We start from the raw sequence: 23,765 nt of genomic DNA, 5'->3' as shown, positions 1-23,765 counted from the left end.
ATCGGCATTTTCCCATGCCTTGCCGATACGCATTTTTTGGCAAATATCGGCGGCCGATCCGATCCAAATATCGGATCGGGACATCCCTAATCCCAAACCATAGACATGGTGTCGTTAGTCAGTCACCGAGCGAGCTCGCTTGTTAGCCACGGCTACAGCACCGGCAACAACACACTCTTGCTGTTGTTATGCTCCGCTCGCGGCGGTTTGACGAGGTCATCAAGCGTCGCCAGTAAACCTCTCATGCTGCAGTCGTCAACTCCTGTGTTGTGTGTGGGGGAGGCGAGAGGGGAGGGGCTGCTGACTGGGTTCATATCCGTGTTTTACCGGATATGTATGGCTCCGTACAACGGCGTTTTAAAAAGTCATTTTACTTTTTGAAACCGATACTGATAATTTCCGATACCACATTTTAAAGCATTTATCGGCATCTCTAATAATAATATGACTCCTTTAATGCACCCTATAATCTGGTGCGCCTAATATATGAAAAAAGATCAAAAATAGACCATTATTGTGCGCCTTATAATCCGTCCGAAAAATACGGTAATCAAAATGAAAGGAAATATAACATATGAAATGATCTATATTGGTCTTGAGAAGCAGAAAGTTATTTGTATCTTATCAGCTTGGGGAGGGAAATACTGTCTATTAATATTATTTATTACTATCAACATTTTCTATTTTCTCACTACAATCCTGCTCTATTTTCCTATTTACGTCGAGTTTTGTTTATTTGAGGTTCCACAAGAGCGTCTCCAGGCGGGTCCTCAGAGTGGCGCCCTGCACGTATAGATGGCCACGCCCACGGCGAATACTTCGTATTTCGTGACCGCTTGTATTTGAAGTGAAGTAAATTATATTTAAATAGCGTGACTGCGTGGGTTCCTCCCACTTCCAAAGACATGCACCTGGGGATAAGTTGATTGGCAACACTAAATTGGCCCTAGTGTGTGAATGTGAGTGTGAATGTTGTCTGTCTATCTGTGTTGGCCCTGCGATGAGGTGGCGACTTGTCCAGGGTGTACACCGCCTTCCGCCCGATTGTAGCTGAGATAGGCTCCAGCGCCCCCCGCGACCCCAAAAGGGAATAAGCGGTAGAAAATGGATGGATGGATAGCGCTTTTTCTCTAGTGACTCAAAGCACTTTACATAGTGAAACCCAATATCTAAGTTACATTTAAACCAGTGTGGGTGGCACTGGGAGCAGGTGGGTAAAGTGTCTTGCCCAAGGACACAACGGCAGTGACTAGGATGGCGGAAGCGGGGATCGAACCTGGAACCCTCCAATTGATGGCACGGCCACTCTACCAACCGAGCTATACCGCCCCTGATTACAGAGTAAATGCGAGAAACAGGCTTTCACATTTATTGCGTACCAATCTGCAGCGGAGGTAGGATGTTAACAAGGTGGCACCAACTCCATCCTTAGTCGTCTTCTTCTGCGGCGTACCTATAAACTCCCCCAATCATACCTTTTATAGACAGGGGAACAGAACAGGGTTTTCGCCAAAGTGTTAAGTCCGACCTTGCATTCATTCGTTCAGAGCCAAGTATGGAAGTATTGTTGTCGCAAAAATTATTTGCAAACATGTATCTCCATCTGTGTGTCTGTAGTCCAATTCACCTGTCTGTGTACTGATGTGTGTGTCTGTATCTCAATGTGTGTGTGTGTGTGTGTGTGTGTGTGTGTGTGTGTGTGTGTGTGTGTGTGTGTGTGTGTGTGTGTGTGTGTGTGTGTGTGTGTGTGTGTGTGTGTGTGTGTGTAATCAGAGTTGTTTTAAGTTGTCTGTCTGTATTATGATTTGTCTGCGGGTCTCTCCGTGTTTTGATGTTTTTGTGTACAAAAATACAAATACACGTGTGTCCGTATTTGGATTTGTGTAAAGCAGGACACCTCCATTGGCTGTCTTTTTTTCCGCGTGACGTTTTGCTACGTTTCTCCGGTGAAAGAGTTTTGTGTGCGTAATCATATTTGTGTGTGTGTGTGCAATACAATCTGTGCATGCCTAGTCAGATTTGTGTGCGCGTGATCATATTTGGGCATGCATGTGATACAGTGCTTCTCAAATATTTTTGTTCCCCCCCCCCCGAGGAAGAAAAAATTACTTTCCGTACTAAGAGTTGTGTGTGTAATCATATTTGTGTGTGCGTGTAATACAGGGGTCGGCAACCTTTACCAGTCAAAGAGCCATTTTGACCAGTTTCACAAATTATAGAAAACAATGGGAGCCGCAAAATTTTTTGAAATTTTAAATGAAATAACACTGCATACAAAAATTTTTTTTTGCTTTGTGCTATGTATAAACCAGGGGTCTCAGACACGCTGCTCACACCTTTATGTGGAATTTGAAAGCTGGTGCGGCACGCGGGTTTTAAATGAATGGCTCAGCGTCATGCGTGCCGTGATGGTACAGCATATAGCACCCACTTCAGCCAGCGTGCCTGATCAGCCACACGTTGTATGGGGCTTCCACTTGCTCACGTAGGTGACAGCAAGGCATACTTGCTCAACAACCACACAGGTCACACTGACGGCGGCGGTATAAAAAAAACAACTTTAACACTCTTACTAATAATGCGCCACACTGTGAACCCACAACAAACAAGAATGACAAACAAATTTCGGGAGAACATCCGCACCGTAACACAACATAAACACAACAGGACAAATACCCAGAATCCCATGCAGCCCTAACTCTTCCGGGATACATTATACACCCCCCACTACCAAACCCCGCCCACCTCAACCGACTCACAGAGAGGGGCGTGGGGTGATGTGTGAGGGAGAAGGGTTGGGGTGGGGGTGGGGTTTGGTGGTAGCAGGGGTGTATAATGTAGCCCGGAAGAGTCAGGCCTGCATGGGATTCTGGGTGTTTGTTCTGTTGTGTTTATGTTGTGTTAAGTTGCAGATGTTCTCCCGAAATGTGTTTGTCATTCTTGTTTGGTTTTGGTTCAAAGTGTGGCGCATTATTAGTAAGAGTGTTAAAGTTGTTTTATACGACCACCGTCAGTGTGACCTGTGTGGCTGTTGAACAAGTATGCCTTGCTATCACGTACGTGTGCAAGCAGAAGATGTATATTGTATAACAAGTGTTGGGCTGGCACGCTGTTAATACAGATTGTAGAGGGCGCCAAATGTTGTACCATCATGGCACGCCCTTATTATAGCTGTAAGGGTGAAAATAGGTGAATATTAATCCTGGGAGTGTTCTGCGAGAGGCACTGAAATCCGGAAGTCTCACGGGAAAATTGGGGGGTTCAGCAAGTAAGCTGCTGAGCCGCATCAGAGTGATCAAAGAGCCGCATGCGGCTCCGGAGCCGCGGGTTGCCGACCCCTGGTGTAATACAATCTGTGTGCGTAATCGTTTGTATGTGTGTGTAATACAAACCCTGTTTCCATATGAGTTGGGAAATTGTGTTAGATGTAAATATAAACGGAATACAATGATTTGCAAATCCTTTTCAACCCATATTCAGTTGAAAGACAACATATTTGATATTTTTTTCAAATAATCATTAACTTTAGAATTTGATGCCAGCAACACGTGACAAAGAAGTTGGGAAAGGTGGCAATAAATACTGATAAAGTTGAGGAATGCTCATCAAACACTTATTTGGAACATCCCACAGGTGTGCAGGCTAATTGGGAACAGGTGGGTGCCATGATTGGGTATAAAAACAGCTTCCCAAAAATGCTCAGTCTTTCACAAGAAAGGATGGGGCGAGGTACACCCCTTTGTCCACAACTGCGTGAGCAAATAGTCAAACAGTTTAAGAACAACGTTTCTCAAAGTGCAATTGCAAGAAATGTAGGGATTTCAACATCTACGGTCCGTAATATCATCAAAAGGTTCAGAGAATCTGGAGAAATCACTCCACGTGAGCGGCATGGCCGGAAACCAACATTGAATGACCGTGACCTTCGATCCCTCAGACGGCACTGTATCAAAAACCGACATCAATCTCTAAAGGATATCACCACATGGGCTCAGGAACACTTCAGAAAACCACTGTCACTAAATACAGTTTGTCGCTACATCTGTAAGTGCAAGTTAAAGCTCTACTATGCAAAGCAAAAGCCATTTATCAACAACATCCAGAAACGCCGCCGGCTTCTCTGGGCCCGAGATCATCTAAGATGGACTCATGCAAAGTGGAAAAGTGTTCTGTGGTCTGACAAGTCCACATTTCAAATTGTTTTTGCAAATATTCGACATCTTGTCATCCGGACCGAAGGGGAAGCGAACCATCCAGACTGTTATCGACGCAAAGTTGAAAAGCCAGCATCTGTGATGGTATGGGGGTACATTAGTGCCCAAGTCATGGGTAACTTACACATCTGTGAAGGCACCATTAATGCTGAAAGGTACATACAGGTTTTGGAACAACATATGCTGCCATCTAAGCGCCGTCTTTTTCATGGACGCCCCTGCTTATTTCAACAAGACAATGCCAAGCCACATTCAGCACGTGTTACAACAGCGTGGCTTCGTAAAAAAAGAGTGCGGGTACTTTCCTGGTCCGCCTGCAGTCCAGACCTGTCTCCCATCGAAAATGTGTGGTGCATTATGAAGCGTAAAATACGACAGCGGAGACCCCCGGACTGTTGAACGACTGAAGCTCTACATAAAACAAGAATGGGAAAGAATTCCACTTTCAAAGCTTCAACAATTAGTTTCCTCAGTTCCCAATCGTTTATTGAGTGTTGTTAAAAGAAAAGGTGATGTAACACAGTGGTGAACATGCCCTTTCCCAACTACTTTGACACGTGTTGCAGCCATGAAATTCTAAGTTAATTATTATTTGCAAAAAAAACCTAAAGTTTATGAGTTTGAACATCAAATATGTTGTCTTTGTAGTGCATTCAACTGAATATGGGTTGAAAAGGATTTGCAAATCATTGTATTCCGTTTATATTTACATCCAACACAATTTCCCAACTTGTATGGAAACGGGGTTTGTAATACAATCTTTGTGTGCGTAATCATTTTATGTGTGTGTGTAATACAATGTGTCCGTATTAAGAGTTGTGTGTAATCATATTTGTGTGTGCGTGCAATACAATCTGTGCATGCGTAGTCAGATTTGTGTGTGCGTGATCATATTTGGGTGTGCATGTAATACAGTGCTTCTCAAATATTTTCTGTTACACCCCGCCAGGAGGAAAAAACTCACACAAATCCAAACACAGACACACAAAATTAGAACACACACATCTGATTACGCGGATTTAGATCTTGTTTTGCTTCAGTAACACTGCCATATCCCAACACTTTTGTCCGTATGGTACACAAATGTGTTGCTAATGATTTGGGTGTGGCGTGTCCCCCCAGGACGGCTCGGGAGCGTTGAAGAGGAGCGGCTCCTTCAGCAAACTGCGAGCATCCATTCGCCGCAGCAGCGAGAAGCTCGTGCGCAAGCTGAAAGGCGGCGGCGGCTCGTCTCGAGAAAGCGAGCCCAAAAACCCCGGGTAACTATCCACCTCCACCCGAGACACCCGGGGCAGCAAAGCGGCGCACTGGGCCTGAAGGCGGCGCCTGACGCACTCACCCAAAAACTAAAAGAAGGGGTTTGCTGGTGAAGATGTTTGCACACAAAACAATGGAGGCCTCTTCTTCTCCTTTTGTATCGCTCTCTACTTTGACACTAGAATGCTGACAAAGCATTTTGCTCCTGATGCAATGGGACTATCCAACGGCTACCGTGCTTAATGACCTGCACTCATTTAACACTAGAACTCCCAAAAGGCAGCCAAGTGGCTGATTAACTCCGGCTTGTCACCATTTTTCTGTAAATGAGGCAATAGCTCCACACAGTAGGAGCCATTTCTTCTCAGCTCCCTGCCATCTCGTTGGCACCTTAGCACACTGTCTTCTGCTTTTTGAAAAAAGTTGCAATATTGTGAGAAAAAGATGTCACACAATTTTTTGGGAATATTCGGAGGGAAAAAAATTACAAAACAAAATTATGTAATTTTACAAGATTAAATTAAAATAAAAACATTTAAAACATTTTTTAGAAATAAATAGTAATATTGTTAGAAAAACAATTGTCAAAATATTTGTCCAAATATTTTACAAGAAAAAATTGTGCCAATTTTCAGGATTAAAGTCCAATTAATTTTGAAAAAAGTCATAGGATTAAAGTCGAATATATTGTGAAAACAATTTTTTTAGAAAAAGTTTCAATATTTTGAGAAATCGTTTTCCTACAAGATTTGTTATGAATATTCTGGGGGGGAAATTACAAAACATAATTAGGTAATTTTATAAGATTAAATGAAAATTAGTATTTACTAATTTTTTCTAAAAAATAAAAAAAAATTTTAAATAGTAATATTTTAAGAAAAATAACAATTGTCCCAAAATATTTTTTAAAAAGTTACAATTTTACAAGAAAAAATAATGCCATTTTACAGGATTAAAGTCCAATTAAGTGTGAAAAAAGTAATTTGATTAAAGTCAAATATATTTTGTAGAAAAAGTTTCAATATTGTGAGAAAAATGTGGCCTACAAGATTGGACTGGGGGAAAATAATTACAAGACAGAATCAAGATTAAATTAAAATATACTATAAAAAAGTATTTACTATTTTTTTTCAAAAAAAAAAAAAAAAAAAAGTAATAATTGTCAATAATAATTTTTTTAATTACAATTTTACAAGAAAAAATTGTGCCAATTTTCAGGATTAAAGTCCAATTAATTTTGAAAAAAGTCATAGGATTAAAGTCGAATATATTGTGAAAACAATTTTTTTAGAAAAAGTTTCAATATTTTGAGAAATCGTTTTCCTACAAGATTTGTTAGGAATATTCTTGGGGGGGAAAATTACAAAACATAATTAGGTAATTTTATAAGATTAAATGAAAATTAGTATTTACTATTTTTTTGTAAAAAAATAAATAAAATAAAAAAAAGTAATATTTTAAGAAAAATAACAATTGTCCCAAAATATTTTTTTAAAAGTTACAATTTTACAAGAAAAAATAATGCCATTTTACAGGATTAAAGTCCAATTAAGTGTGAAAAAAGTAATTTGATTAAAGAAATATATTTTGTAGAAAATGTTTCAATATTGTGAGAAAAAAGTGGCCTACAAGATTGGACTGGGGGAAAATAATTACAAGACAGAATCAAGATTAAATTAAAATATACTATAAAAAAGTATTTACTATTTTTTTTTCTAAAAAAATAAAAAAAAAGTAATAATTGTCAATAATAATTTTTTTAATTACAATTTTACAAGAAAAAAGTATGCCGTTTTACAGGATTAAAGTCAAACTAATTGTGAAAAAGTCATTGGATTAAAATCAAATATATTGTGAATAAAGTATTTTTTTCAGTATTGTGATATAAAATTGTCCAACAAGATTTATTTTGGGGATAAAAAAAAATCACATATCACAATTACAAATCACATTTACAAAATTATATTAATTTTACAAGATTAAATAAAATTATGGTATGAAAAAGTTTTTTTTAAAGAAAAAAATAGTAAAGTAAAATTGTAAGAAAAATTATAAATAATTGTCAAAATATTTTAGGATTATAATCGAATATATTGTGACAAAATGTTTTTGTTTTTTATCGAAAAAGTTTCAATCTTGTGAGAAAATGTTGTCCTACAAGATTTTTCTGAATATTCTGGGGGGGAAAATACAATAGAATTATTGCATAAATTTATGTAATTCTACAAGATTAAAGTCAAATATATTATGAAAAGTTTCGTTTTGGGTTGGGGAAACACTTTGAATGTTGAGGAAAATAGCTTTCATTGTAAAAAGAAATAATAGCAGAATATTTTGAAGAAAAAAGTTACATTTTTACAGGAAAAAAATATGCCATTTTACAGGATTGAAGTCGAATATATTGTGAAAAATCTTTTTTGTTTTTAGAGAAGAAGTTGCAATATTGTGACAGAAAGTTGTCATACAATACTTTTTAGGAATATTCTATGAGGGGAAAAAGGTACAAGACAAAATAATGTAATTTTACAAGATTAGATTAAAATATACTATGAAAAAGTATTTACTGTTTTTTTCTAAAAAAAAAAAAAAAAAAAAAAAATAGTAAGTAATAATTGTCAAAATATTTTTTTTAAAGTTACAATTTTACAAGACAAAAATATGACATTTTACAGGATTAAAGTCCAATTAATTGTGAAAAAATCATAGGATTATTGTGAAAACAGTCTTTTTTTTTCAATATTGTGAGAAAAAGTTGTTCTACAAAATTTGTTAGGAATATTATTATGTAATTTTACAAGATTAAATTAAAATATAATAAATGAAAAAGTATTTTTTAAAGAAAAAAAAATTGTAAGTAAAATTGTAAGAAAAATAATAATTGTCAAAATAATTTAGGATTTTTAGAAAAAGTTTAAGTCTTGCGAGAAAACATTGTCATCCAAGATTTTTTAGGAATATAAATACAATAAAATTATTACATATGTAATTCTACAAGATAAAAGTCAGACATATTATGAAAAAAGTTTTTTGTAATATTGTGTGGAAAATAGCTGTTATTGGAAAAATAAAAATAATGGCAGAATATTTTGAGGAAAAAAGTAAAATTTTTACAGGAAAAAAAATATGCCATTTTAGAGTGTTAAAGTCGAATATATTGTGAAAAGTCATTTGTTTTTAGAGGAAAGTTGCAATATTGTGACAGAAAGTTGTCACAAGGATTTTTAGGAATAGTCTAAAGAAAAAAACAAAAGTATGTATTTTACACGATTAAAGCCAAATATATTATGAAAAAAGTTGCAGTATTATGTGAAAAAGTCATACATATTCTGAGGGGAAAAATATACAAAACAAAATTATGTAATTTTACAAGATTAAACTAAAATATATTATGAATGTTTTGGGGTTTTTTCCTGAAAAAAAATAGTTATGTGAGAAAAAAGTTGTCAGTGTAAAAAAAAATTGTCGGAATATTTTGAGAAAAGTTATAATTTTACCAAAAAAACGGACATTTTTGCAGGATTAAAGGTGAATATATTGTGAAAATGTGTTTTTTTTTTAAGAAAAAAGAGAAGTAAGAAGAATGTGGTAAAGACAGAAGAAGGAACAGGGGTGCTCCCAGATCTGAGACCCATACCTGACTGTGCAACGATACTGAAAAGTCAAGCTGGCATAACGGTCTACAGTTATGTAGGGGAGCCCTGGAACCTGGATGGTCATGGACTGTTGATCTTGACCGACTCCCAACTGAATCCTCACCTGAAGAGGTTTCAGGTACAGTTAGTCTCGATTGTGGGCAAAGGATATGAGAAAGAGAGGGCGGCGATGCGACGAGGAGATGGTCGCCGGGGCCGTTATGACGGTCAGATGACGAGTGGAGGAGAGTCAGCTTACTATGGAATGATACATTTGCTGTTAAAAGGATTCGGCTCTGAGGGGTGTGACATGTATATAATGGAGGAAGCACTGGAAGAAGGAATACGGTACGCCGGCAGGCTGGAAATGTACAGGGTCGTTGTCTGCCTCGATGGGTTGAGGTCTGGAAACCTGCCGTGGAATGTGGTAGAGGAGGCGGTGACCAGAGGGCTAAACGGAGCGGTGTTCACCTATCTTGGAATGACTCCAGTCTGGGAACATGTAAAGGAGATCGTGATCATCACCTCCGAGAAGCAAGACCAGGAGCGCCGAGAGGCGCTGGTGAGACCGCTGAGAAAGACTGAGGGGCTATATACGATTTGATGCACACTACCCATCACCAGGAGACACAACGCCATTCTGTAGATCGCAGCCTAAGGCTGGCGAAGGGGTGTTCTCGACGCGCGGAATACATCAGACGAGGAAGCAGAGGACTCGGTTAATGGGAAACCTGACCCAGGCCGTAGAGCTAAGGTCAGGAAAAAGAGTGGGAGTTAAGACGGTTCCCATGTATTCGGTGGGGAAAACTTCAGAAAAGATGGCTAGAGACCTTAGCCTTGGGACCATAGAGACCAAAGATGGAAGAATAACCTACATGCCTGAAGTAGGGCAAACGGATCATAATGTGCCAGAGGCTTGGAAGAGTGATCTGGGCAAAGACATGACTCTAAAACAGACCTGGGCAAATTAAGGCCCGGGGCCACATGCGGACCGTTAAGCTTTTCAGTCTGGCCCGCCGGACATTCCCAGATAATTTTTTTAGATCTTTAAGATACAAAGTGTAGCTGCCATTATGATGTGCAGTGATGTTTTCTAATGACCGTAAGTCTTGAACTATACAAAGTATTTCAATGGTTGGAATCTGCGCTTATTAATGATATACCAGTTACTATGGTAATCATTAGTTACTATGGTCATCTAATTAGTTCTGGTAATCTACGTCACAGCAGCTCAGACGAGGCACCAAGCAGTGTGGACGGGAAGCGTTTCCACAGAGGTGGAAGGAGCTTTTCACAACAAAGTTCTGAAGCTTAGTGATATATCAGATTGTAGGTGGGTTTATTGTGTACCCTTCGCGTTCATATTTCACTGTTTGTTGCATTTTTGTTGCGTTTCACTTGATTGTAAAATATGTCGATCGAAAGGGGGTGTGACATTCATATTTTGTCAATATTCATTGTTTTATAGTTCATAGAAAAATGTAAAATTCCATTACGTTTTTTACGACGGTCTGTCATAACGTTTTTAGCATTCAGTCAGACATTATTGTGAAGTTTTGTATTAGTGTCCCTAAAAGTAGGTATACCGGTCCCCAGACACATTTTTTTCTCTAAATGTGGCCCCCGAGTCAAAATAATTTCCCAGGCCTGCTCTAAAATTTAGAGCGAGCCAAGGTGAGTGGGCTAATTTTCTGATAGCCCCCTTTTTTGGCTCCCCCTGGGCGGCGAAAGACCTGACAAGCAACTTCAGAACATCCTTTCTGGTCATCACTCATGATGTGATGCTCCGACGGCTGAAGAAGGCGGCCTACTAGGAGGCTAAAGAGCTGGAGGTGAAGTGGCCGGAGATATGGGCCAGCGAGGAGGAGAAAGAAGCTGATCCACCACAACAGGACAGTCTCCCTCCACCCAGTCGTCCAGCTCTGGGACGGAGTGTTTCCATGCCAGATGCATCAATGGGATATACTGAACTTAAGAAGGTGAAACACTTGGTGCCGGCCAGAGAGAAGGAGCAAGACCATCCATCCATCCATTTTCTACCGCTTATTCCCTTCGGGGAAGGAGCAAGACATGCAGGAATATCTGAAGAGCAGCTGGTCACTAGTCAAGAATGCAACGAGCAATGACAAGGCGCAGCGGCTGTGGTTGATAAGCACCACAGGGCAGGTCCTGAGTGCAGAGCCGACAGCAAATGAGCACTGTCGGCGGATGGGGATAGAAGGGGCGGACGATGTGGACTCCAAGCTGGAGTTGGCTCGAAAACAGCTTGAAAAGGGTCAGCCGCTGAAGCAAGTCTGGTACAGTCTGAGGAAGTCGATACCTCTGGCCTAGTGGGTGAAAACTCTCCGGGGATTAACCGGGGGGTTGAGGGATCAAATGGACTTTGTGACGATGGATCTGAGTACCACCACGCCGGAGCAGATGGACGAAGCTGTACGGAACTGGGACATACAGCGGCAGCGGCATTTCCAGGAAAAGAAGCGAGTTGAAGGTGCCCTGCGAAAGGCGGTGTCTCATGGAGTAGAGACGGAGCCACCAGCGACACTAAGGGCTCCAGCGCCGGCAGGGACCAGGAGGGACCGCAACTACAACCAGCAGAAGGGACCAGCTCGAAAGGAGCAGCACCAGCGGCCCTCGAATTGTCCGCCACAGAGGGAACGAGACCAGCCACCATCAGAGCGAGCGAAAGCGCCACAGAAGAAAGGGGATTACCTGCTGCTTGAGGAACACAACAAGTTGACACCTGAACGGAAAAGTGCCCTCCGTGAAGCAAGGAAGTTTGCCAACGGAGGGTCGGAGAATTGATGGCCGCAAAGGCTTGGGTCACCCTGGAACGTGTACAGGGTGGAGGACAAAATCTACACAAACATAGATGGAGTCCCCTACCAAGTGGATACAGGGGCTGAGGTGTCCATGACCCGTAAAAAAAGTCTAATGGATGCCTCAAAGTTCAACTGGCAGACGGATCTATTACTGAGGTCCCCTATGCATACTTGCCAACCCTCACAAATTTTCCGGGAGACTCTCGAATTTCAGTGCCTCTCCCGAAAATCTCCCGGGACAACCATTCTCCCGAATTTCTCCCGATTTCCAGCCGGACAACAGGCACACGCCCCCTCCAGGTCCATGCGGACCTGAGTGAGGACAGCCTGTCGTCACGTCCGCTATTTTTCCATATAAACAGCGTGCCGGCCCAGTCACGTCATAACATCTACGGCTTTTGGAGAGTGCACAACTGCGCACACAACAACAAGAAGTCGAAACAGAAGAACGAAGAAGAGACAGTCATGGCGACGACGATTGACAAGAGAATAGAACGAGGATGGACCATTCAACCCTAAACTCACTCCTCCCCTGCAAATTAAATTTCACAGATGCTGCCCATACTTATGCTCCTTCAAAGACTGTGCTACTGGCTGCAAAGCAGTGCACTTTCAAATACAACAATGAGTGTTATGTGTGTGTATATGTGTGAATAAATGAACACTGAAATTCAAGTATTTCTTTAATTTATATATATATATAATAAAATAAATATATATATATAGCTAGAATTCACTGAAAGTCAAGTATTTATTTTATTTATATATATATAAGAAATACTTGAATTTCAGTGAATTGTAGCAATAAATATACTCCGCAATAAATATACTCCTCACCCTTAACCCGGCCCCGACCCCGCCCACCTTATTTCAATTCGGAGGTCTCAAGGTAGGCAAGTATGCCCCTATGGAGTCTGGAAGGGGATCATAGGGGTCCTGGGTCGGCTGACGACTGCAGGCACGGCTCTGTAGACTGCCAGCAGCACCAGTGGGAGGAACCTGGTACAAGGCGGTGGATATTCCAGCCGTGACAGAAAAGATGTTAGCCGAGAGCGACGTGTCCTTGGCAGGAAAAGAGAGACTGAGGAAAATGATATCTACAGCAACGTTCAAAAATGACTTGGGATTTGGGAACGAAATATGTCCACACCATAGAAGGGGGAATGCATCCAGTCGTAAGACAGTATCCCCTTAACCCTGAAACAGTGCAAGAAATGGATTTAATAGTCGAGGAATTAAAGGTGCTCGGAGTAATAGAGAAGAACCAAACCCCCAGACCAACAGCCCGATACAGGCAGTTAAAAAACCTGAAGCGACAGGAGGCGGTTGGAGGCCGGTTATCATCTTCAAAGCCCTCAACTGAAGAACCATCGCTAAAAAGACCAGCCTGATAAACCAGCAGCGGGCATTGAAGACTCTGCGGCTGAAAACCTTCAAATCATGCATTGACCTGGCTAATGGATTCTTTTCACTCAGGCTGTCCAGAACATCGCACACCAAGACAGCGTTCACACATAAAGGAAAAGCTTATGTGTGGGGAAAGGTTTCCCCAGGGTTATAAAAACTCTCCGAATGTTTTCCAGTCAGCAGTAATGGACATTTTGGATGGTCTAGGAGCGACCATCTACATTGATGATGTGTTCATCGCAGACGACACTGAAGAAGAACACCTAGACAGTCTTGATAAAGTGCTTGTAAGATTAACCGCTGCGGGACTTAAGCTGAATCTCAAGAAATGCCAGGTCACAAGGAAGCAAGAGAGCTATTTGGGATTTCATGTAGCAGACGACCTGGGGCTTTCAGGAATATAGAGCCAAAGTTGAGCAGTGAGAAGCACCAACTTCTATCAATGCTCTCCAGAAAGCGCTAGGTCTGTGTAACTATGTGAGACCAGGTTCCTGGCTACCAGAGGTATGCACGGCCATTGTATGCAAAGCTGAGAAAACCAGACGATGACGGAGCCACCCCAAGGGGGTCAGGAAAGCCCAAGAAATGGGAGTGGACTGCGACAGATCAGTCATCTGGTGGCCCTCAAAGGAGCTATCCAGGAAGCCTTAAAGTTGGAACCAAGAAGCCTGTCAGCGAGACTGGCATCTGAGGTTGGCCGTGATGAAGACGATGCCACGATCCGAGTGAGTAACGAGGGTGGTGGTCTGGTGGAACTGTGGAGCTACACCTTGTCCTGGGTGGAAAACAAATACCCACCTGAGGAAAATGAGATTGTCAGGTTCAAACACTGATGACCTCTATTAAACGAGACAAGAAGCAAGGAATTAAACAGAGACAGAATTAAATTTGGCTCAATTTGAGGAGAAACGTCTGGGCTGTACTCTTGTGCAGTCTCCAGCACACTCTGGCGAAAGATTGTACGCCACCTCTTTTTATTTGGACTTTCCCTGTTTACATAACAGCTGTTTCTAAAGCAGTGGTTCTTAACCTTGTTGGAGGTACCGAACCCCACCAGTTTCATATGCGCAGTCACCGAACCCTTCTTAAGTGACATATATATATATATATTTTTTTCAAATTCAAGACAAAGTTATGTTTTTGTACTGGTGCACAACATGAACCGTGCATGAACATCACCTTGTTCAAAGAACAAAACCAACACAGTGCATGAACTCACAACAAATTACACACCTGCAAATCAGTGTGACTTCTGCTGTTGCCGTGTCCATAATACGCCGATAGGGAGAAGTTTTTATTTGCACGATGAGTCGGGTGTGTCTCGACCTCCGCGGCGGAGGGTCCGCCGAACCCCTGCGGCCAACTTACCGAACCCCTAGAGTTCGATCGAACCCAGGTTAAGAACCACTGTTCTAAAGGAATGGGGGGTATGTGTAAACAGCCATTGTTTTCGGTCACATTAACACAAAAGAAAAAGATGCCTAAGGCTTGGACTGGTCTTGGATCAAAATAGATAACCCCTTCCCGTCTCTTCCCATCGTACACAATGGAATTTTACAAGCCTTTGGCTTGGTGCAACAAACACAGCCTCTTGTCTGTTCACTGGGAACTCGCGGAAATGTTTTTGATAATTTACATACAATTTTTCTGACAGATCTCCAGCACGTTCTGGCGAAAGATTGTACGCCACCTCTTTTTATTTGGACTTTCCCTGTTTACATAACAGCTGTTTCTAAAGGAACAACAACCATTGTTTTCGGTCACATTAACCCAAAAGAAAAAGATGCCTAGGGCTTGGACTGGTCCTGGATCGAGCTTGGGCAGGTCTTGGATCAAAATAGATCTTCCCATCGTACACAATGAAATTTTACAAGCCTTTGGCTTGGTGCAACAAAGACAGCCTCTTGTCTGTTCATTGGGAACTCGGGGAACGGAATTTTTTTTGATAATTCACATACAATTTTTCTGACAGAGATATTTTAAGAAAAGTTTCTATTTTTTGAGGAAAAAAGTACGCAATTTTACAGGATCAAATGCAAATATACTGTGAGAAAAATATTTTTTATAAAAAAAGATGGCTAAATGTCGGTCATTGAGTGGTACATTTCAACTACCGTCTGGGAGTAAGAAAACTCTGGGAGTTCTAGTGTTAAAAGCCCCCTTATCTCCACTAATATCTATTTATTGCACCTTCCTGGGGTTATTTTATGACGTCACAGACTTCATATATGAACGTTCGCCCCGGACTCTACTGTGTGGCCTTTGGTTTGTTTCACATCTTGGCTTCCTTTGTGCATTTTATTTTGAAAGTGCATGGCTGTTTATTTTTTGGTTTCAGACGAATAAATGTCATTTGAGGAGCATGTCTCACTGTCGGCGTGCGTGTGCGTGTCTGCTGTGATTTCTCTGGTTTCACTTCCTGCTTCCTGTGTGTCCCTGGCACTTCATCATCTAGGCAGCACAGTTTCCTCCTCATCTTCACCTGTCATTGATAGATTTGTAGTCTTGTCATTTGGAATAGTTCTACTGACATTACAACTAACTGTTTGGTCCACCATTGATGTTATTAACCATAGCTCATGTTCTACCCTCACGCCACCACCTCACCTCTGACCCTTCATTGACATCACCCCCCCACTTCCCCCGCATGGCGCCACACGGTGTGCAGCTTGAAGCGAGCCAGCTCACTGGGGGTTCTAAACGTGGCCGACGAGGCACTCGCTGACCACTACCAAGTAAGCAGGCCTCCATGACTTTTTTTATCCCCTCGACCGTGTACTGGAATGCGCTTATTTCTTACAAATTTGATCTGCCGCTGTCTTGATAGCAACAACATGTTTTGGTGCTTTAGAGCAGTGTTTCTGAACCATACGGACAGAATATAGCAATGTGGTCCGTATGGGCCGCGGCAGTACTTAGCTGTAATACACTTTTCCACCACTTGTGGCAGTAATGACAATATCAAACAAAGTGAACAAGTCGGGAGCTGAAGCCATAAAGAAGTTTATTAAGTGCAAAAATTAGGACAACTGTGGTGAAGCTGTATTTTTATTTTTTGCACTTTAATTTTATTGACAGTTAATTTAGGAAACATATTATTAAATGAGTTTATATTTTTGTAAAATTCTTGGAAAATAATTTTTTTCCGCACGATATTGCGGTTTTTTTAAAAATGAGTCTTTTCACAAGTTAATTGAAATGTTTCTTATAAATTCAAAACTATTTTTCTCAAAATATTCCCACATAATCATAGTACAGTGACAATCAATATCTTGATATGTTACAAAAGTTTTTCAAAATGTTTTTATTTAATAGAATATCTTGACTTTAATCATGTAAATTACATAGGGCTGCAACAACTCATCGATTAAATCGATTAAAAATCGATTATAAAAATAGTTGGCGATTAATTTAGTCATCGATTCGTTGGATCCACGCTATGCGCATGCGCAGAGGCTACTTTTTTTTAAATTAAAATTATTTTTTTTTTATAAACCTTTATAAACTGCAACATTTACAAACAGCTGAGAAACAATCAAAAATAAGTATGGTGCCAGTATGCTGTTTTTTTTCAATAGAATACTGGAAAGGATAGAAATGTAGTTTGTCTCTTTTATACGATTATTAATTGAGTAATCGAATTAATAATCGACAGATTAATCGATTATCAAACGAGTTGTTAGTTGCAGCCCTAACATAATGTTGTCTTTTAAAATTAAATTTTTTTCAGAATATTTCTAAAAAAAAATATACATAAAAATGTTGTAAAATTCTTGGAAAATATTTTTTTCCAGCACAATATTGCGTTTTTTAAAATGAGTCTTTTCACAAGTTATTTGAAATGTTTCTTATAAATTTATTTTTCTCAAAATATTCCCACATAATCATAGTGCAGTGACAATCAATATCTTGATATGTTACAAAAGTTTTTCAAAATGTTTTTTTTTTTATAGAATATCTGATTTTAATCTTGTAAATTACATAATTTTGTCTGTTAAAATTACATTTTCAGAATATTTCTAAAAAATATTTAAAAAATAATTTATATTTGTTTACACTATATTTGACTTGAAACATGTACAAACCCCGTTTCCATATGAGTTGGGAAATTGTGTTAGATGTAAATACAAACGGAATACAATGATTTGCAAATCATTTTCAACCCATATTCAGTTGAATATGCTACAAAGACAACATATTTGATGTTCAAACTGATAAAACATTTTTTTTTTTTTGCAAATCATTAACTTTAGAATTTGATGCCAGCAACACGTGACAAAGAAGTTGGGAAAGGTGGCAATAAATACTGATAAAGTTGAGGAATGCTCATCAAATACTTATTTGGAACATCCCACAGGTGTGCAGGCTAATTGGGAACAGGTGGGTGCCATGATTGGATATAAAAACAGCTTCCCAAAAAATGCTCAGTCTTTCACAAGAAAGGATGGGGCGAGGTACACCCCTTTGTCCACAACTGCGTGAGCAAATAGTCAAACAGTTTAAGAACATTTCTCAAAAGTGCAATTGCAAAAAATTTAGGGATTTCACCATCTACGGTCCATAATATCATCAAAAGGTTCAGAGAATCTGGAGAAATCACCCCACTTGAGCGGCATGGCCGGAAACCAACATTGAATGACCGTGACCTTCGATCCCTCAGACGGCACTGTATCAAAAACCGACATCAATCTCTAAAGGATATCATCACATGGGCTCAGGAACACTTCAGAAAACCACTGTCACTAAATACAGTTTGTCGCTACATCTGTAAGTGCAAGTTAAAGCTCTACTATGCAAAGCGAAAGCCATTTATCAACAACATCCAGAAACGCCGCCGGCTTCTCTAGGCCCGAGATCATCTAAGATGGACATCGTGACCAAAGGGGAAGGGAACCATCCAGACTGTTATCGACGCAAAGTTGAAAAGCCAGCATCTGTGATGGTATAAGCGTGCATTAGTGCCCAAGGCATGGGTAACTTACACATCTGTGAAGGCACCATTAATGCTGAAAGGTACATACAGGTTTTGGAACAACATATGCTGCCATCTAAGCGCCGTCTTTTTCATGGACGCCCCTGCTTATTTCAGCAGGACAATGCCAAGTCACATTCAGCACGTGTTACAACAGCGTGGCTTCGTTAAAAAAAGAGTGCGAGTACTTTCATGGCCCGCCTGCAGTCCAGACCTGTCTCCCATCGAAAATGTGTGGCGCATTATGAAGCGTAAAATACGACAGTGGAGACCCCGGACTGTTGAACGACTGAAGCTCTACATAAAACAAGAATGGGAAAGAATTCCACTTTCAAAGCTTCAACAATTAGTTTCCTCAGTTCCCAATCGTTTACTGAGTGTTGTTAAAAGAAAAGGTGATGTAACACAGTGATGAACATGCCCTTTCCCAACTACTTTGGCACATGTTGCAGCCATGAAATTCTAAGTTAATGATTATTTGCAAAAAAAAAAAAGTTTATATGAGTTTGAACATCAAATATGTTGTCTTTGTAGTGAATTCAATTGAATATGGGTTGAAAATGATTTGCAAATCATTATATTCCGTTTATATTTACTTCTAACACAATTTCCCAACTCGTACGGAAACGGGGTTTGTAAAATGGCATGCCTTTTTCTATAAAAATGTACAACTTTATTGTTAAAATATTTATATGCAATTCTTGTAAAATTGCTTTTCTCACAAAATTGCGTTTTTCTAAAAATAAAAAAATTCACAGTGTATTCCTGTGAAATGGTAAATTTTGTAAAATTACACTTATCTGAATTTTTTTTTCTTTAAATATTTTTACACAATTCTTGTAAAATAAATGTTTCCCACAATATTGCATTTTGTAAAAAAAAAAAAATGTTTTCAATCTATTTAATTGTAATTCTTAAAGTAGCATGCCAGATTATTTAATTCGGCTTGCCACTTGATTTAATGTGGCATACCACGTCATGAAAATAGCCAGCCAGATCATTTACTGTGGTCAGCTCATCATTAAACTAGCTTTTCAAATGATTTAACATGGCCACATCATGTTTCCTGTACAAGGTGTGTAAGGAGACTATATAGTCATACAGTGTGTATGCACTGACATTATAAAACAGTTTCCTGTACACTGTGTGTAAGGCGACTACAGTTGTGCTCATAAGTTTACATACCCTGGGAGAATTTATGATTTCTTGGCCATTCTTCAGAGAATATGAATGATAACACATCTTCCACTCATGGGTTGTTTGGGTTGTACTTGTATAGCGCTTTTCTACCTTCAAGGTACTCAAAGCGCTTTGACACTACTTCCACATTTACCCATTCACACACACATTCACACACTGATGGAGGGACATCATGCTTAAAGGTTGTGAGAAGCTATTTATTGGCAAACAACTGTTTACTCTTGGCTGTTTCAAGATGCACAATAAGGAGGCACTTGAAGAAAAATGGGCTGCATGGTCGAGTCGCCAGAAGAAAGCCATTTCTGCGCAAATGTCACAAAGTACCCCGTTTACGTTACGCCATACAGCACAGAGACAAGCCTCAAAACTTCTGGAACAAAGTAATTGGGAGTGATGAGACCAAAATTGAACTTTTTGGTGACTCGACCATGCAGCCCATTTTTCTTCAAGTCAAATCAAATCAACTTTATTTATAAAGCACATTTAACATTTACCACAGGGGCAGCCAAAGTGCTGTACAATGGGCAGGTTAAAAGATAATACGAGTACCGAGCAAACACAACACAACACAAACAGAACACTTTTTGTCTTAAAATCATTAGCACGTTAGCATTAGCATGTTAGCACCACTGAGTCAACCGCCTTAGTTATTGTTTACTTTTAATGCAATGCTATTGTAAATACATTTTGAATGCGTTGGCGTGTCATCTTAATTGGGTCTGCTTTCATTCAGGAGCCAAATAATGGTCTGAGAAAGAGTCGCGACCTGAGCGCCAGTCACACTGACCTGGCGCGTTGACGTCTGCTGGCGTGACGGACAGACTGACGGAGCCCCCCCCGCCCCCCCTGGTGGTTGTAAATATGAATGTTTTGTTTGAGGCGGTTCTGTGAGGACGTAATCGGAAACACCTGTGACGCGTGTTCAAAAGGTAGATCCGTGTCAGTCATGCGTGTCTTGGGCTTTTACTTTGAAAAGTCCCTTTTTTTGGTGTTTACATGTTGCTGGGGAATGTGAAGGTGTTGTGTTGCTCAAAGGCACACGAGGACGACGCTCTCAGGACTTTCACCTGTCGTAGTTTGACGCACTGACTCGCTAGTTGCGCTTGGCGTGGTGTACTAGTTCATGCTTCTCCATAGTGATGGAGCCTATTCAAAACTGAAGACTGCACGCCCGCTTTAAAAGGTCCCATCTTTGCATGGACTGCAACCAAAAATGGATTTCCTCTCATGACTCCAATTAGATTATATATATATATATATCTATATATATATATATTTATATAATATAAATATATTTATGTATATATATATATATAATATAAATATATTTATATATATATTTATATATATATATATATATATATATATATATATAATATATATATTTATATATATATATATATATATATATTTATATATATATATATACATAATATAAATATATATATATTTATTTATATATATATATTTATTTATATATATTTATATTTATATATATATATTATATATTTATATATATATATTATATATTTATATATATATATATTTATATATATGTATATATATATATATATGTATATTTGTATATGTGTATATATATGTCTACATGTGTAGATGTATATATATATATGTATGTATGTATATATATGTATGTATATGTATGTATGTATATATATGTGTATATATATATATATGTATGTATATATATATATGTATATATATATATGTATGTATGTATATATATGTATGTATGTATATATATGTGTATATATATGTCTATATATACGTATGTATATATGTGTATATATATGTATGTATGCATATATATATATTTATGTATATATGTGTGTATACTGTATATATATATGTATTTATATATATATGTATGTATGTATATATGTGTATATATATGTATATATGTGTGTATATGTATATATGTGTGTATATGTATATATGTGTATATATATGTATATATATATATATATATATATATATATATATATATATATATATAATTTGATTGTATGCAAAGTACATTTAGTGTTACAATGGGACCAAAATACAGTGCATCCAGGAAGTATTCCCTTTTATTCCACATTTTGGTATGTTACAGCCTTATTCCGAATTGGAATAAATCATTTTTTTGTCCTCGAAATTCTACACACAATACACCACATTAACAATGTCAAAATAAAAAAGATTCTGTATATTTATCATGTTTATTTTTTTATAAATTTGCCGAAGTTTCTACAAAATAAAGTTTTTCACATTGTCATTATGTACTATTATGTGTAGAATTATGAGGACAAAAATGAATGTATTCCTTCACTATTTCCACATTTTATTTTACAGCCTTATTCCAAAATAGAATACATTCATTTATGTCCTCAAAATTCGACACACAATACCCCATAATGACTTTGTGAAAAAGTTTTTTTTTCCTGTATATTTAGCCTGTTTATTTTTAGAAAATTTGCTAAAATTTCCCCTTCCAAATTTTTTTTTTTTCACATTATGGGCTATTATGTGTAGAATTTTGAGGACAAAAGTGAATTATAAATTTGAATTGGCAAATGTATCTGCTTGGCCACAAAAAACTGTACAGTGCATATGTAAAGTATTCACATCGCTTCACTTTTTCCACATTTTGTTTGTTACAGCTTTATTCCAAAATGGTATACACTCATTTTTGTGCTCAAAATTCTACACACAATACCCTATAATGACAATGTGAAAACTTTTTTTTTTCTGTATATTTACCCTGTTTATTTTTAGAAAATTTGCAAAAGTCCCCCCACCCTCCGAAAAGGTTTTTCACATTGTCATTATGGGCTATTATGTGTAGAATTTTAAAGACAAAGGTCAATTATTCCATTTTAGAATAAGTAAAAAAAAAAACTGTACAATGCATCCGGAAAGTATTCACAGCGCTTCACTTTTTCCACATTTTTTTTTATTTTACAGCCTTATTCCAAAATGGAATACATTATTTTTTATCCTCAAAATTCTACACACAATACCCTATAACAATGTTTTTTTAGTTTTGTAGATTTAAAAAAAATCACATGTACATAAGTATTCACAGCTTGCCCAAAGATAGGTCGGTCAAGCTTGTAATTGCTGCTTCTCAGTGTTGGTCAAAGACTGAATACTTATGCACATATGATTTTTGAGTTTTGAATACATTTGCAAAATAAAAATAATTTGTGTACAACTTTGTACTCAAAATATTACTAACTTTTTGCTAAAGAATATATATTTTTTGTCATAAGATATCAGACTTATCTTTTTAATTAAATAATTTTGTTTTGTAAAATTAACTTTTTTCCTCAGAGTATTGCTAAAACTTCTTTATGTATGATGTTTTGTCACAATTTTGCAATTTATTTTCTAAAAATAAAATCTATATCATTTTTTTCACCATATATTTGTCTTTAATCATGTAAAATGGCACACATTTTTCTCACAATATTGCGACTTATTCTCTCCAAATAAAAAATAAAAAAAAGACTTTTTCACAATATATTTGACTTTAATCATGTAAAATTGCATACTTTTTTTTCTCCAAAAATTCAAACTTTTCCTAAAATATTTTTACACAATACTTGTAAAATACACACAATATTGTGTTCTAAAAAAGCAACAACTTTCTTTTCACAATAAATTCGAGATTTTTTATTTTTTTTTAAATCTGCAAAATTATGTATTTTTAAAAAAAATCACACTTTTTTGAGGAGAAAAAATATTTATTCAATTTTGGAATAAGGCTGATCTGTTCTAATATATATATATATATAATTTTTTTTAGAACAGATCAGCCTTATTCCAAAATTGAATAAAAAAAAAAAAAAAAAAAAAAATATATATATATATATATATATATTTTTTTTTTTAGAACAGATCAGCCTTATTCCAAAATTGAATAAGGCTGATCTGTTCTAAAAAAAAAATATATATATATATATATATATATATATATATATATATAGTCCGTGTGATTTTTTTTTATTATTTAGCAATTTTTATTAAAAAACAAACAAACTCCAATTTATTGTGAAAATAATATATATATATATATATTTTTTTTTAGAACAGATCAGCCTTATTCCAAAATTGAATAAATATTTTTTCTCCTCAAAAAAGTGTGATTTTTTTTAAAAATACATAATAATATATATATATATATATATATATATATATATATATATATATATATATATATATATATATATATATATTTTCACAATAAATTGGAGTTTGT

The 23,765-nt window shown here is 37.6% G+C and overlaps 1 protein-coding gene across 6 annotated transcripts in view; it reads left to right on the top strand.

The window, feature by feature from the left end:
• Window positions 1–20,733, top strand: part of klc1a (kinesin light chain 1a) — a 72,835-nt gene extending 52,102 nt beyond the window's left edge. For 3 of the 6 annotated variants that reach the window (XM_061987465.2, XM_061987463.2, XM_061987464.2), the window contains exons 14-15: window positions 5,337–5,473; window positions 9,032–9,707. In XM_061987465.2, coding sequence (XP_061843449.2) covers window positions 5,337–5,473; window positions 9,032–9,707 — 813 coding nt within the window. Of the gene's footprint in view, window positions 1–5,336; window positions 5,474–9,031; window positions 9,708–16,000; window positions 16,068–20,237 lie in introns of those variants that run through there. The other 3 variants (XM_061987466.2, XM_061987468.2, XM_061987469.2) reach the window with 3 other exon arrangements.
• Window positions 20,734–23,765: the final 3,032 nt, after the last annotated feature.

This window comes from Nerophis lumbriciformis, linkage group LG26 (assembly GCF_033978685.3).
Source record: "Nerophis lumbriciformis linkage group LG26, RoL_Nlum_v2.1, whole genome shotgun sequence".
Taxonomy (NCBI): domain Eukaryota; kingdom Metazoa; phylum Chordata; class Actinopteri; order Syngnathiformes; family Syngnathidae; genus Nerophis; species Nerophis lumbriciformis.
The sequence above is the reverse complement of the archived record's forward strand: the minus strand, read 5'-3'. Positions and strand labels throughout refer to the sequence as shown.